This window comes from Aspergillus ruber (genome assembly GCF_000600275.1).
Source record: "Aspergillus ruber CBS 135680 unplaced genomic scaffold scaffold00055, whole genome shotgun sequence".
Classification (NCBI taxonomy): domain Eukaryota; kingdom Fungi; phylum Ascomycota; class Eurotiomycetes; order Eurotiales; family Aspergillaceae; genus Aspergillus; species Aspergillus ruber.
In genome coordinates, this window is record NW_024467351.1 from 31551 (window position 1) to 45404 (window position 13854).

Genomic DNA, 13854 nt, shown 5'->3' on the forward strand with positions numbered 1-13854 from the left:
ATCAAGTAAACTACTCCAGGTATATCTCGTCCCGTAACCGCTGCAAATTCCGGAAAATTCCACCTCCAGGTCCCTCACTCTCCTGCCGCCGATGCCCCGTCCTCCCATCATTCCTTTGCTGCTGTCCCTGTCCCTGTCCCTGCCCCGATTCACCTTGGCCCTGGCTCTCCAACAATTTGCGCCTATCTTCCACAACCTTCACCAAGCCCTCCACAAACCTCCCCCTCGCCTTCTCCTCCGCCGTCCCCTTCCACACCCCCGCCAGCCGCCCAATCTCCTCCACTCGCCGTTCCGCAGTCTCAACCCCCTTCTCATCACTATCCAGTAATTCATTAACCTCGGTTCGGAACTTCTCCATCATCTCCTGGCCCTTGGCTTCAAGAGATTGGCTTTCGGGGCCGACGTCTGGCGCGGAGACGGAGATGAAAGAGGATGTAAGTGAGAGTTCGGAAGGCGGGAGCGGCCATTCCATTGCGGAGCCGAAGGTTTGGACGACTTCGTCGAGGCGGGCGCGGACAGCGTTGAGGGTACGGAGATTGGTTATGTAGGAAGGGTCTTGCGCTTTTTCCCCCTCTACCTTGTTTTCGAGGTCGGTTTCTGCTGTCTCTCCCTCTTGTTTTTCTTCTTGTTGATGTTCTTGCTGCGGTACAAACCTCGCAACATCCCCCTCCCCCTCACCAACGCCATCAACAACCAACCCATCCACCAACCCCAGCACCTCCCCCCTGAGCACCTCAACCTCATACGCCAACCTCCCCCCACCCCTTAAAATCTCATCCACCAATGTAGTCAACGCTCCCGAGTATCTAACATTCTGCGCATTCACACTTGACACGACGCCCTGTACCTGCGTCGATAACTCGGCTAGATTGACGGATCCGGGTGCGCGAGAGGCATTGGGTTGTGTGGAGGCGAGGGTTAAAGGTGGAAGAGTTTCGTTGAGGTAGTCGGCGGGATCGAAGGTTGGGGATGTGAAGTTCGGTAAACTGGGGTTTGGGGTGGTGGTGGTTGAGAGGGGGGTAGGTTTTTCGGGGGACGGTTGGGTGCGGATTGGGGGTGTTGACGTTCGGGAGGACATTGTAGGTATGGATTGAATTGTGGTGAGACGTATGTTGGAGATGGAGTAGGATATGGAAAGACTCCGGTGTCGTTTCGTAGTGTTGAGATTCGGGGCAGCTTGCCCTGTAATTGGAAAGCTTATAACATGAGTCAGGGAAAATCCCAGCCGTTCAACCCCGTATTCCGTCAAACTGTAAGATTCTGCACAAGGAAGCAGCAATGGATGTTGAATCTCCCAGACTTGGACTCCGTGGCCGATAACTGATAATATTGTTCACCGCCTTTGGCAGTATTCTGTTTACGGTCTCCATACAATAAGAATTGCTATAAATGATTTCTATAATGCTTCTTATGATTAAGAGCTAACTAGCCGTGGTTGCATAGCAAAAACAACCTGGAGAAAGAGGGTATCATTTAGATTGACAAGCAAACAAGCAATAAGCACAGGACCTGCACCTGATAAAAGAGAGCAAGACTGGCAGGGTATAAGACAGATATTAAGCTAGGGTAACATTATCGTATCCTCATGGAGAGAGGGGGAGAGAGAGAGAAAAAGGGTGGAATGCGTCAGAGAGTGGCTTAGATGTCCTCGACAACACGGGAGTTCACGGCACGTTGGAACCCGTCGTCTTGGTATTTGCTGGGCCCTTCGCCCACGCTGTCGGCGGTGTTAAGTTGTTGTTGCACAGTTTGATTAACCGCAGGCAAGAAGATGACCTTGCTGTTGGCGGTCTTGGCCATAGATTGCATTGCCTCGAGGTAGCGAATTTGCATGGCAGGGGCGGACGAGAGGATGTCGGCGGCCTGAGCACGTTAACATACAGTCTATGGCATATAACAAGGGGAAACATACCTGACGCATCAACTTGGCCGATTCAACCTCCGCACGAGCAGCAATAACCTTACTCTCACCGATCCGCTTAGACTGAGCAGCCATGGAGAGCGAATCCTGCAACTCATCACTGAAGATGATATCCTTGACCAGCATGGACTCGACTAAAACACCCCAGGTAGCAGCGACATCTTCAATAATCTCTGAAGTCGACTGAGCGATCTCCTCGCGACGCTCAATGACATCCTGCAGCACGCGTGCACCGATCACATGGCGCAGTGTTGTCTGGGTTCGTTCGATAAGCGCCTGTTTGATGTTCGTAATGCCAAAGGCAGCCTTGTGGGGCGAGGTGACTTGGTAGTAGATGACGGAGGTCAAGGTAAGCGAAACGTTGTCTTTGGTCATGCAGATCTGGCGCGGAACTTCAACGATCTGAACTTTGACGTCGACGGTCTTGAGGTCCTCACTGAGAGGGTTGACCTTGACGAGACCGGGGTCCACGGATCGTTCGAATCTATTCCCGTCGATTAGTCGCGACAACTTTATCACAAAATAAAGGGGACTTACCGCCCAAACTTGGAAACCAGACCAACTTCACCCTGCTCGATCGGCTTAAAAGGGTTGGGGCAGCAGAAACAGCAAGGAATAGCACCCATACAACCGAGAATCGAACCCAAGCCATGAATCATACCCGCATACCAGCCATGCGCAGCGGGATTCTGGCCATCCTCTTCGATTTGGTGGGCGTATTTGGGCTGTAAGTCATCGGGTCGCGGAGGTTGCACGTTGACCAGACCACCAGTCCGTCGATCGCCCTCATTCTGCGCGACGTGCTTGCCAGTATCAGTAGAAGCAGACATTTTGAAGTTTATTTTGCAGTGGTGTTAAAACTGAAAAAGGACTTTGGAAAAGTTGTGGAAATAAAAAGCAGAGGAATGCGGGAGTTTAAGTAGGGGTTCTTCGTGTAGCTCCGCGATGACAGATTGGGATCGACCGTGGTTGGTCTCTTGTCTACAAGGCTGAGTTGCTGTTTCCCCATCTTACACCACCAATCACAGCGACTTCGAGCACCGCCTTCCGGTTGCAATACGAGCCAAGAGGCTTGATGAAGGATTCATCATGAATAGGGAATGACGCTGGGCGTTTTCCGTGCCGATTTCTAGATGTTTTCTGGTTTTCTACTCAGTAGTCTGTGTATTGTCCTAGTGTGGGGTGCATAGGCCTATGCGGACCTTGGATAAGCACGGATACTTACTCCATAGTAACTGCGATCCTCCGAAAGCAGCATTGCCTATTCTGTGAAGTACTGACTACTAACTCTTTGAACCCAAGGCATCCTCAGCGGTCACTCCGAATCTCGTATGACCAACAAAGGATTCAATAGTGTTCCATGACCACTCCATATATGAGGTTGACCGCCTTGCCCGGCGCAATGGGGCAGTGTATAGTTAACTCTGTTCTCCAGTTCAGAAGAGCTAGTTTCAAGACCACCGGAACTGTCTTTGGTATGTTACTTCATTTGCTGCTGTCATTCGTTGCTCAGAAACACCGCCCCGGCAATGGTCTGTCCAATCAGCAGATGTCGGGATATCCCGATATCAAAGCTTGGCATTTTTTCGCACAAAATAAATGAGAAGTTGCAAAATAGGGTAAGAACTTTCAACAACTAGCATCATTGGTCTAGTGGTAGAATTCGTCGTTGCCATCGACGAGGCCCGTGTTCGATTCACGGATGATGCATTCTTTTTTGCTCTTCGTTTTTGCTGTGCTCTTCAGTATCTTCCAATCTTTCTTTGCATTCAAGTCTCTTCTATGATGGCATCGTCAATATAAGAATAGGGTCGGTCGGCTTTAGCGATCATTTCCGGTTATAAGCTACCAGCGTGGTTGTTGTTGATTCTGATATAGAATCAATTTTCTGGGATTCAACGTCTGGCTGGCTTTTGAGACTACAAGCAGATTGAGGGATATATATATTGCAGATCATCTTTTATCTAGCCTTATAAGTCACTCTTAATACTTTCAATCATTTAGATTCAGTTGTTAATGGGCCATGTGTATACGCGCATTATATACACGCCTCAAATCTATACTGCACTGCGCACCATTACCAAGGCAATTGCAACGGCGTCGGCAAGTCGCCCCCAAGCACATCGTCCGCAGTGCCAATGTCACTATTAAAACAAACGTTAGCTTCGCCTTCATACCATAACAAAATGGAATACATACCCAGGACCCCGTGGTGCCCAGTACTGTCCCGTCTTGCTGATATTGAAGCCATCTATGAACGATGCGAGTGACTCGGCTGATTGGTCGGGGGTAACAGCTGCAGTCATCGTAAGCATTCATCCTGAAACAAAGACCAAGATGAACTCACCACCGCCAGCATCCCAGAACTTATCAAACCCAACACTCTTCGTCATCTCCGTCCGCATAAACCCCGGATGCACCAAGCCAACCGCAATACCCTTGCCCTTCAGATCCAAACTGAGCAGCTTTCCTACCATATTTAACGCGCTCTTACTAGCGTGGTGTCCATAATTCCCTCCGCCTTCCTTCTCATGTCTCAATGTAATACTTCCGCTCTCACTGCTCACAAGAATCACCTTACTCCCTTCGTCCAGATAACCTGCTTTCACAAGATTCTGCACCACGAATACCGGACCAATCGCAGACGTCGTGTACATCTTCACCTGCTTCTCCCAGTCTGGGTTATCGAATGATTCGAAGCCGAAATAGCCCGCTGTGATGATTGCTGTGGAGAGCCTGGTAGAGGATGGGAGTTGTGAGGTGAGTTTCTGACCGACATCTGGCTGGGAAACGTCAATATCCGTGAGCCATGTGGTGCGGGATTCACTGCTTTCCGGGGCAGGGTTCCCGCGTGCGGTTGCGAAGACGGTCTTGGTGGATGGGTTGGAAGCATAGAGCTTCCGTAGGGAGGCACCTAGGCCTCTGGTAGCGCCGAGGATAAGGATGTTGTTACTCATTCTGCTCGTAGTGTACACCGTATGGGATATACTGTTCAAATGTCCTATAGGATCAGTCGATCAATATAGGAGGAGAGATGTTTATATCGAAAACTTGATGCAACACAGTAGACTAATGACGTCAGATTTGATGTACAGAGTGCGTGATCAATATCCACCTGTATTGGACAGTCTCCATGATTGTTTTACGTCCAATCATATGTCTCTTATTCCCATCCATATTTCTGTTCTGTCTAATCCACTTGTCTGGCGCGTATCTGATCTGCTGAAGATCTAGAATCGTTATCGATGTTCTATTTTCGTTATCAATCATGTGATATCACATGACCCTTGCTGTTTTGGCTTAGTCATATCCCCTCTCTGAAGCGCCGAATACAGCCATCGAGTCGTCTGAATTCACGACTATTAGACACCTTCAAAGTAAAAATTGTATCTTGACGACCTCTTCGAATGTGGAATTGACATTGGAGCTGGCCTCCTCGTTTTGTTTTCTCGCGGAGCTCGACGATGAAGCCCATCGTCCACTTGTTGCTTCATGTGAAAAGGGCCCGGTCTGCGCTTGACAGGGGCAGGAGAGCGGATACAAAGCAGAACAATCCGTCTAGACATACGGTTATTGGGGAATCGAAATCGTCGGCATCAGTGTGAGTTTCCCCCGACAATTGAGTGCGATATCGTCTTCTGGGCGGTAGATGTTGGAATTGTCGCTGATCAGATCACTCTCATATCACCAGAGTCGGTAAAGTGAATCCAACGCCCACGTCCTCCCCTTGGGATCTTCTTCCCGTCGAGATTCAAATAAAGATATTCGCGTATTGCGGCGTCAAAGATCTCCTTCCCTTGCGACTCGTTTGCCGCGGCTTCTACCAAGTCCTCACCTCCCACGAACAACTGATAAGTCGGCAGTATCTCCGCCAGCGCCGACACGGAACCCTCCCTTCCCCCATTGAGAGCGAACGAACTTATACTCGGAATCCGGAAGACGATGTAGTGCTTTTATCCGATCTTTTCCCGCCAGCGAAGAGCGCCAAGGGCGGCCATCTATATACATTTAGATATGTACATAGCCTTCGGCGGCGACAGAAGCTATGCTCGAGGCTATGCTATTATCTGGCAGACCGGGTTATGGATCGGTTTGTGCAATGCGAAAATGCGTTTATGAAATCGATGTTTCCTACAAGGAAAGAGAAAAATGCGCTGGTTCAGCGTGGTATAGCAAGTCTGTGGTTTAACCTGACGCCGCTCATGTAAGTGGTTCACCAAGCGTTGATTGGCATGTTCTGACATTCCGTTCTCTGACAGGTATTATACATTATATTTCCTTGAATCATATTCTCTCGCCCGGAGAGAACATACAAATACCCTTCTACGCGAGTTCGAAGCCGGAAGGCTCCCCGTCCCTATTCCGCCGCACCTCCGCAGATCCATGTACCGGGAACTGCAAGTCAGAATTCTTCGATCGCCTCCGTTCACCGATACTTCTACCCTTATAGCCACACATCATTGTATGCAGCTCCTCCTTTCCTACTTACGATATACCGTCCCACCCGAGCAGGGCCTGCAAGACGACGGCTGGATCGGCTCACTGCTCACTGTGTCACCATTCCTACGCCTTGTCGAGTACTTCTCCGCCGAAATAGGCGATGGCGGCAATCAACGCCTGCAACGGAAGGATTTCATGTATAACTTCGATAACGATATAATGATGCACGAGAAAGATGATATGAATTCATTGGTTTTCGAGCGGGCACCTAACTGGCATGCCCACCATTCAGCAGCTGATATTTGGTTTGATGCTGCTAGAGAGGAATTGGCTCTGAGGAGTGCAATTCCGCACGATACGGAGAAGATCTGGATCTGGAATCAAATCCCGTTGCTTTTGGGGTGTCCGCATTGTCGCGATGAGTCGGATGATTGATATGCATGACATCGTCTCTCATTTCTATTTCTCCGTTCTCTGTTGATTTTTTTTTTTTTTTTTTTTTTTTGGGTGACGTGTCTATATAGTGCATTGGCTCTGTTGATTGGAGTTGGTAACGGGAATTAGCATGTTGGTTGTTTGGCGTTTATACAATTGAATGTTGCTTTGGCACTGGTATATACACTTAGACAGTTAGATTGACAGCATATGGGTATCAATCCGAACATACTATACAGTCCTTAATACTGTCGTACCTCTGATAATGTAGCAGCCCTAAACCCTATCTGGGAATCTTGGCATTTGTTTGCCATGTTTGCCCCGTCGCGTCTCGGCCATCGCCAATCTACATCGTTCTCTGCCAATAAATAACATAGCAATATCAACACTCCTTAAACTCCAATTTGGAATAACACAATGACACAAACCCCTCACCACCTCCTAAACACATCCTGGACCCTCCACCGCCTCTCCCCCCTGCACCACGACAAGGAATTCCAATCCCTTCTTGACAACCCTACTGCCCTCAATACATATGCAGCACGTCTACGAGATCTGTTAACAGGGGACGTTCTCTCGGGTCTACAGTCGGGTGTACAGACTGGTCTTGGTGCTGGCGGCGTCGCAGAAGACGACACGCTATCAAAAACAGGTGTGCTGAAATCATGTATTTGGGAGGCGATACCGCAATTCGACGATACCTTTACATGCGAAGGATATGGGCAGACAGGAATATTAATCACCCTATCCTACGAAACCACAACATACAAAGCCGCTTTACTAGCGTCACCTGATAGCAATGCCCATGCTACCTCCGCGCCACGCAAAGGCTTAACCCCCCTCCCCCTCCTCCTAACGCGCCTTCCCACTCCCCCCCGGCAAACCCTCCTCACTTTCCTCTCCACAACCTTTGACACATACATCTCCCCGCTCCGTCTCCCGGCACCATTCATGTGTAGCGGACTAGACACCTATGTGACCACGTTCCTATCCAGCGGTGCGCGCGACGCGGCGGGTATCCTGGAGAATGTTGTGCGGGATGTGCAGCTTACGGTGACATTTTCGGGGAGCGTGGCACCGAGTTTGAGAAGTATGGGGGTGGGCGTGCCAAGGGGGATGATTGGGGGTTTTTTGTGTGGGAATGGTGGTGGTGGGGAGGGGTTTTTGGGGAGGATTGAGGGTTATTTGGAAGCGCATTTGGCTATGAAGTTGGATTTGAGTACTGCTGGGAATAGGAATGGTTTGGCAAAGCAGCATGTGCGGGTGTCGAAGATTGCTTGTGGGGGATTCGTTGTTGGGAGTGAGGGGCGGATGAAGTTGAGTGCTGATTTGGGACGGCAGTCCGGTGGCACTGGGAATAGAGATGGGGATGGGGATGGCGAGGGCTCGCGCGTGCTAGGTGAGAAGGAGAGGCTTGAGTTGAAGGCAAATCATGCGTTGCTTTTGGGGGTTTTGCGCAGGGCTGTTGCTGGGGAGGGGCAGATGAAATGATCGTGATCGTCTACAGGTCACCTCTACGGCAAGTCTCCTTTTCTGTCGACACATATACGCATACAGATAGTCCCTAATGGATAGGGGCTATATTGCTAAGGATATGGCATGTGAAAAGTGGAAAGGAGAACCGGCTCACATTGCAAAACTATGCTACAATTTCTAACATGCAATATCATCATGCATATATGCGAGAAAACAATTTTATATCAACAACCGCCCCCACTACACCAGGGACCCCATTTTCCAATGGATCTCAAGAATCCAAAATACGCTCCTCAGTCTCAGCCAACCGCAATGCATCATCGACCCTAGGCAAGAAATGCGACAGGCCACCACATTCCTCCACAATACCGCTTCTCTCGAACCTTCCGAAAACTTCGCGATTAGCGAGACGACAGAAGAACACCCTTGTGCCGACATCCGCATACGACTTCACGATTTCGAATAGAACTTGTGTTCCCGAGCCGTCGATGCTGGTTACTCCATGCACGTCGAAAATGATGTTCTTGTTATGCTCCGGAGGCCGCATCCGAGGAAGAGAAGGATGTGTGTGGGTCGAGCCGTAATATTCCAGACGGCGGAGACGGTTTTTCAGGTCGCCGGTGTTAGCGAAAGTGAGAGGTTCGGGGATTTTGACGATCAGGGCGCCTTCGATCAGCTCGACTTTCTCAGGGTGTAGTTCGGCGTTGTCGAAGCGGTCGTGTGTACCGGCAACTTTGCCTAGAATCTGAATTCGGGGTTGCGTGGAGTGGCGGATCAAGATTAAGATGGAAAGGCCGATTCCGAGAGCGATTCCTAGTTCCAATGAATAGAACATGGTCGCGACGAAAATGAGAAGCATTAATGTCAGTTCTGACCAGCCTCGTAAGCGGATAAAGAAAGCTACATCGTGGGGACATTCTTCGATGAGGGAGAAAGCAACGACGGAGATCATGGCGGAAAGGACTCCTTTCTAGACCTAGTCAGTAGGCATTCTCCAGCACGCCCATGGCGGACAACTTACCGGGAGGTAGTAGAGATATGGCAATAACACCATGATAGAGATAAGCGTGATGATACTAAGGAAGATACTGCTCATCGGAGACCGTGCTCCAGTGGAAGCATTGACCTTACTCCTCCCGTAGCCCCCAAACGCAGGAAGCGCCATGAAACACCCTCCCACAACGTTCGAAACACCCAACGCTACCATTTCTCGGTTGGCACTGACAGTCATGCCTTTGACACCATCAGTGGTACCCTCACCGAGACCCTTGGCCGCGACAGACGACTCAAAAAAGCCAAGGATTGCAATGATAAACGAGGTGCTCAAGGCTGCACGAACGCGCCTCATATCACCAAAGTTGAATGGCCATTCGAAATCGAATATTCCACCGCTGTCATTCTTGGTTTCCCCCAAGATATCTAGTCCTTTTTGGTCCCACCCGAAATGCCACGTAAGGACGGCTGAGAGGATGACCACGAGCAAGCGATCTGGAAAGTAAATGACCTGGGGAAATCGGGATTCGAGCACCTTTTTAATCGTTCTTCACACCAACGATGATTAGCCAAAGATTTAACGCAGAGAACAAGCACATACCGGAACATCATGATAATGCCAAGGCTGCCAAGAGATACCGCACTTGTCAAGCCATGGCATTTCCCTATGTTTCTGAAAAAGAACACCAACTTTTCCACTGTCGTGCCATGGCTCACGCCGGTTTCCTTGGATAGTCCCGTTAATCCAACCTCCGGAATAAGCTGGTCCACGACAATCACGAAACCAATGGCGGTAATGAAACCCCTCAGAAAGGGCCGACTCAGCACGTTATCCAGAAACCCCAGACGAGTCAAGCCAGCAACCAATATCATGACACCCGCCATGGCAGTTGCCACACCCACGACCATCGCATTTGCAATTGGGTCATCTTCCCCCGAGTGTCCTTGGCTAACGCTGTTTTTGACGATTTGACCGACAAGCAAGGAGCCAGCCGCTTCTGGCCCGACTACCAGTAAAGGACTGCTTCCCAGTATCGCGTATATAAATGGATGGAACACAAAGGCATATAGACCATTGACAGGGGGAGCATGCGCTAGGTTCTCGGACAGGGATAATGCCATGGGAATATAGATCGATGCGACGGTCATGGCGGCAATCAAGTCGCCTCGAATGAATGATAACCGATATTGGGTGATCCAATTGAAGAACGGGATGTAGTATGACATGTACCTATTTTGCATCAGATTAGCTTCCAAAAAAAAAAAGAAAATTCATTAGCCCCAGCATACAGGGTTCTGCGGTTTTTCAAAGGCAACGTTGAAACTGAAGACTCCAATGACGGCACAGTTTCCGATCTGGGGCCCAGCTCAGGCCGAGCGCGACTAGACTCTCCCGCAAGCCCATTCCCATCATTGATGGGTGGTGGCATAGAGCTTGCATCCCACGATATCTCTCTTTGATCTTCCGGTCGAGGGGAGAACGTGCCGTGGTTGCAGGTTCTCTTTCCGCATATCGGGTCCGAACGGTCATAAGATTCTAGCAGACGAGTCCTGGCATCTGGCGCACTCATCAGGGGCTGTCTCGTATCTTCATCACCCCGGGCATGTTGATGTTCCGGGGTTGTTGAGGCGTTGGTTTGATATGAAGTACGAACGACGTCAACAAGCCAATCTCGTAGAGATTGACGTGGGAGATCGGATTCCGCCATGCTCACACACACACACACGGTCGGCGTGATGGAAATGTAGGGGGGGAAATCAAAATATCCCAAAATCACCGCCCATAAGAATTAAAAGAGAACTATGCACAAGGAGCAGGGGAGGAAAGAGTGGTGTAATGCCAAGTTAATGGGCATCAAGGGCGGTGGCCAGTTAGCGGAAGTGTAAACCGTCCAGACAAAAAGACAAAATTTGGCCCAATATGCATAGTAGGATTAGCATGGAAAGATGGACAAATCAAGCAGCTCAGAGACGCCCATGTGTTGTTTATTATGTCTCATGTCTCATCATAACTATCCCCTCTTTGTTGTTTAGTGATAGCCTGATAAAGCGATAAGCGTCGCGCTCTCTTTTTGTCGCTTTTGCCGGGCGGTGTCGATCTCCCTGACACGTGACATTTCTGCCATTATGGTTACTGTCGCCGCCCTGATGTGGTGCAGGTTCCTAAAGTGGGTTTTGAGCCGCCACAAAGCGAGTCGAATTGTGCCGCCAGTTTCTCTCATTCTCCGGTTGATTGTCACTCGATTCGTCCACGGAGCATATCTACCACATATCTCTCCTTGATACCTCGCCGACAATTCTGCTTCTATTGGGACTGATTTCATTTCCTTTTCGCGTGTTCGAGATCTCTGCCTGTATCAGGCGCAAACCCCGCCAAAATGTCTTTAACAAATTGCCGTTTCTACGAGGAGAAGTTTCCTGAGGTGGACAGCTATGTCATGGTCAACGTGAAGCAGGTATGTTCAAAAGAGGCTACTGTTTGAAAGAAGAAAAAAAAAATCTAATCGTTGTTGCGTTGGGTTGCAGATTGCCGAAATGGGCGCATACGTGAAGCTGCTCGAGTACGACAACATCGACGGAATGATCCTGCTTTCCGAACTTTCGCGGAGACGTATCCGTTCTATCCAGAAGCTCATCCGTATCGGACGCAACGAAGTCGTTATTGTGCTCCGTGTCGACAAGGAGAAGGGTAAGGGAACCCAGGTCGAAGCCAGAGAGAACGGACAGTGACTCATAGTGTTCAGGATACATCGATCTTTCCAAGCGACGAGTCTCGCCCGAGGATGTTGCCAAGTGTGAGGAGAGATACAACAAGAGCAAGGCGGTGCACTCGATTATGCGTCACGTCGCAGAGGCTACCCGGACTCCGCTCGAGACTCTCTACTCGCAGATCGGGTGGCCCTTGGACCGGAAATACGGCCACTCCCACGATGCCTTCAAGATCGCCATCACGTAAGGATATATCTTGCCGACTTGGAAATACTTGATGGAGATTCTGACTTGTGTCTCTTTAGGAACCCCGATGTGTGGAATGAGACTGAATTCCCGAGCGAGGCTGTCCGGAGGGAGCTGATGGACTACATCGGCAAGAAGCTTACTCCCCACCCCACCAAGGTCCGTGCCGACGTCGAAGTTACTTGCTTCGGCTACGATGGAATCGATGCTGTCAAAGAGGCTCTGCGCACGGCCGAAGAGCAGAACACCCCCGAGAACCAGATCAAGGTCAAGCTGGTCGCCCCGCCGCTATACGTCTTGACCAGCCAGTGCTTGGACAAGCAGATCGGTATCAAGATGCTGGAGGAGGCTATCAAGCGCGTCGAGAGCAAAATCAAGGAAGTGGGAGGTGGCTGCATCACCAAGATGGCGCCCAAGGCTGTCACTGAGCACGATGATGCTGCTCTCCAGGAGCTGATGGACAAGCGTGAGCGTGAGAACATGCAAGTTAGCGGAGACGAAAGCCAGTCCGAGAGCGACGAGGGTGTCCCCGAGTAAGCTATTCAGTAGCTTTTGGATACCAACGGCCACCCCAAAAAGCAAAGAGAAAAATCATAAAAGCATTGATTTCATTTAACGCGTTCTGATATCAGTTAGTGGTATATTACAAGGGTGAGAGACAGGAAAAAATAGAGAATAGGGGATAGATGGAAGGTTGCGAATGATACGACTAATGACACGGGAGACGGTTTAATGTGCTCATGAGCGGAATTGGGATCAGCATTTAGGGCAGTGTGTCCACGGGAGACGGACAAAGTATTGCTCTCTCTCGCCCGTGTCGGACAACAGGAGTTCGATTCCTCGTTCTGATGTACATATGTTTCTTAAGAACTGGGAGTTGACTTAGCGGTATACCTTCGGTTCCTGGAGCCAATGCTTACTTTGCTTTCCTCGTGAATTTTTGGTAGATGGTCGTACCATGCCCTAAACGAAGCATGTCAACGTTTGAATCCCAAGCAATATCAACCCACATCCACCTAATCATCTTTTTATGCTTGAATGTCCTAGACTAAACTTGATAGCCGAGCCCAAATGTGAATGAGTATAGATCACGGAAAGTAGTGAATACTCGATCATACACTCAACACCAATCCCTGAACTAGCTTCTCTCTTCCCTTGCGAAACAAACCGGAAATACCAAGCATTATAAAGCTGCAATGATTGACTGCAACGCAACGTTCGTATACACGGTGATGGGGTTGCGAGAGACAAATACATACCTTGACAATATCTATATCTTACAACAACCGCACTTTGTGCATACATGCCTTGAAACCCAGCACGTTCAACATGCCTCTGCACTCCTGAAGGCTCGCTACGACGGCCTCCACTTTCATCACGGTTTACCGCTCGGGGCCCTAACCGACTCAGATGCAGTCCTTTGCAACAAGTTTGCTCGAAGACGAACAGGCGTACGCTACGGATAATCGATTCAGTGGTCAATGTCATGGTAATGGGGGTACTCAGCCCAAAGAGTTATGTACTGGCTAAAAATATAACACAATTTGCTTGAGCCCTGGCAGAAAAATCCTTTTCGAGCCTCCATCGTTTCATGCCGTAGGCCTATGGAGGATGACAGAATTGATTTTCATGTA

At 49.6% G+C, this 13854-nt stretch overlaps 7 protein-coding genes and 1 non-coding gene across 8 annotated transcripts; 4 read left to right on the top strand and 4 right to left on the bottom strand.

The window, feature by feature from the left end:
- Positions 1-10: 10 nt before the first annotated feature.
- EURHEDRAFT_437609 (uncharacterized protein) lies at positions 11-988 on the bottom strand (the record flags this gene model as incomplete). The annotated part of the gene is made up of 1 exon (XM_040783448.1): positions 11-988. A coding segment is annotated over one exon (978 nt), but the record flags the coding sequence as incomplete, so codon positions are not given.
- A 650-nt stretch (positions 989-1638) lies between these two features.
- EURHEDRAFT_467664 (slipin family protein) lies at positions 1639-2751 on the bottom strand (the record flags this gene model as incomplete). Its single annotated transcript, XM_040785197.1, has 3 exons — positions 1639-1863; positions 1913-2405; positions 2459-2751. The coding sequence occupies 3 exons, from the start codon at positions 2749-2751 to the stop codon at positions 1639-1641; spliced, it is 1011 nt and encodes a 336-aa protein (XP_040633920.1).
- An 809-nt stretch (positions 2752-3560) lies between these two features.
- EURHEDRAFT_t167 lies at positions 3561-3631 on the top strand. The gene has a single exon. It is a non-coding gene; the product is annotated as a tRNA-Gly (tRNA).
- A 200-nt stretch (positions 3632-3831) lies between these two features.
- Positions 3832-5121, bottom strand: EURHEDRAFT_417641 (oxidoreductase, short chain dehydrogenase/reductase family superfamily). Its single transcript, XM_040783252.1, has 3 exons — positions 4269-5121; positions 4121-4217; positions 3832-4065 (listed from the first exon to the last, which is right to left on the bottom strand). The coding sequence occupies exons 1-3, from the start codon at positions 4876-4878 to the stop codon at positions 3999-4001; spliced, it is 774 nt and encodes a 257-aa protein (XP_040633921.1). The 5' UTR covers positions 4879-5121; the 3' UTR covers positions 3832-3998.
- A 146-nt stretch (positions 5122-5267) lies between these two features.
- On the top strand, positions 5268-6866 carry EURHEDRAFT_417642 (F-box protein). Its single transcript, XM_040783253.1, has 3 exons — positions 5268-5522; positions 5613-6125; positions 6181-6866. Exons 1-3 carry the CDS (start codon positions 5386-5388, stop codon positions 6794-6796), a joined length of 1266 nt encoding a protein of 421 aa, XP_040633922.1. The 5' UTR covers positions 5268-5385; the 3' UTR covers positions 6797-6866.
- Positions 6867-7225: 359 nt separating this feature from the next.
- Positions 7226-8263, top strand: EURHEDRAFT_437912 (uncharacterized protein; the record flags this gene model as incomplete). Its single annotated transcript, XM_040783449.1, has 1 exon — positions 7226-8263. A coding segment is annotated over one exon (1038 nt), but the record flags the coding sequence as incomplete, so codon positions are not given.
- Positions 8264-8543: 280 nt separating this feature from the next.
- EURHEDRAFT_519312 (SulP family inorganic anion transporter) lies at positions 8544-10974 on the bottom strand (the record flags this gene model as incomplete). The annotated part of the gene is made up of 4 exons (XM_040786778.1): positions 8544-9242; positions 9294-9813; positions 9867-10496; positions 10556-10974. 4 exons carry the CDS (start codon positions 10972-10974, stop codon positions 8544-8546), a joined length of 2268 nt encoding a protein of 755 aa, XP_040633924.1.
- A 669-nt stretch (positions 10975-11643) lies between these two features.
- On the top strand, positions 11644-12757 carry EURHEDRAFT_467691 (translation initiation factor eIF2 subunit alpha; the record flags this gene model as incomplete). Its single annotated transcript, XM_040785199.1, has 4 exons — positions 11644-11721; positions 11792-11954; positions 12010-12217; positions 12280-12757. The coding sequence occupies 4 exons, from the start codon at positions 11644-11646 to the stop codon at positions 12755-12757; spliced, it is 927 nt and encodes a 308-aa protein (XP_040633925.1).
- Between the last annotated feature and the right edge of the window lie 1097 nt (positions 12758-13854).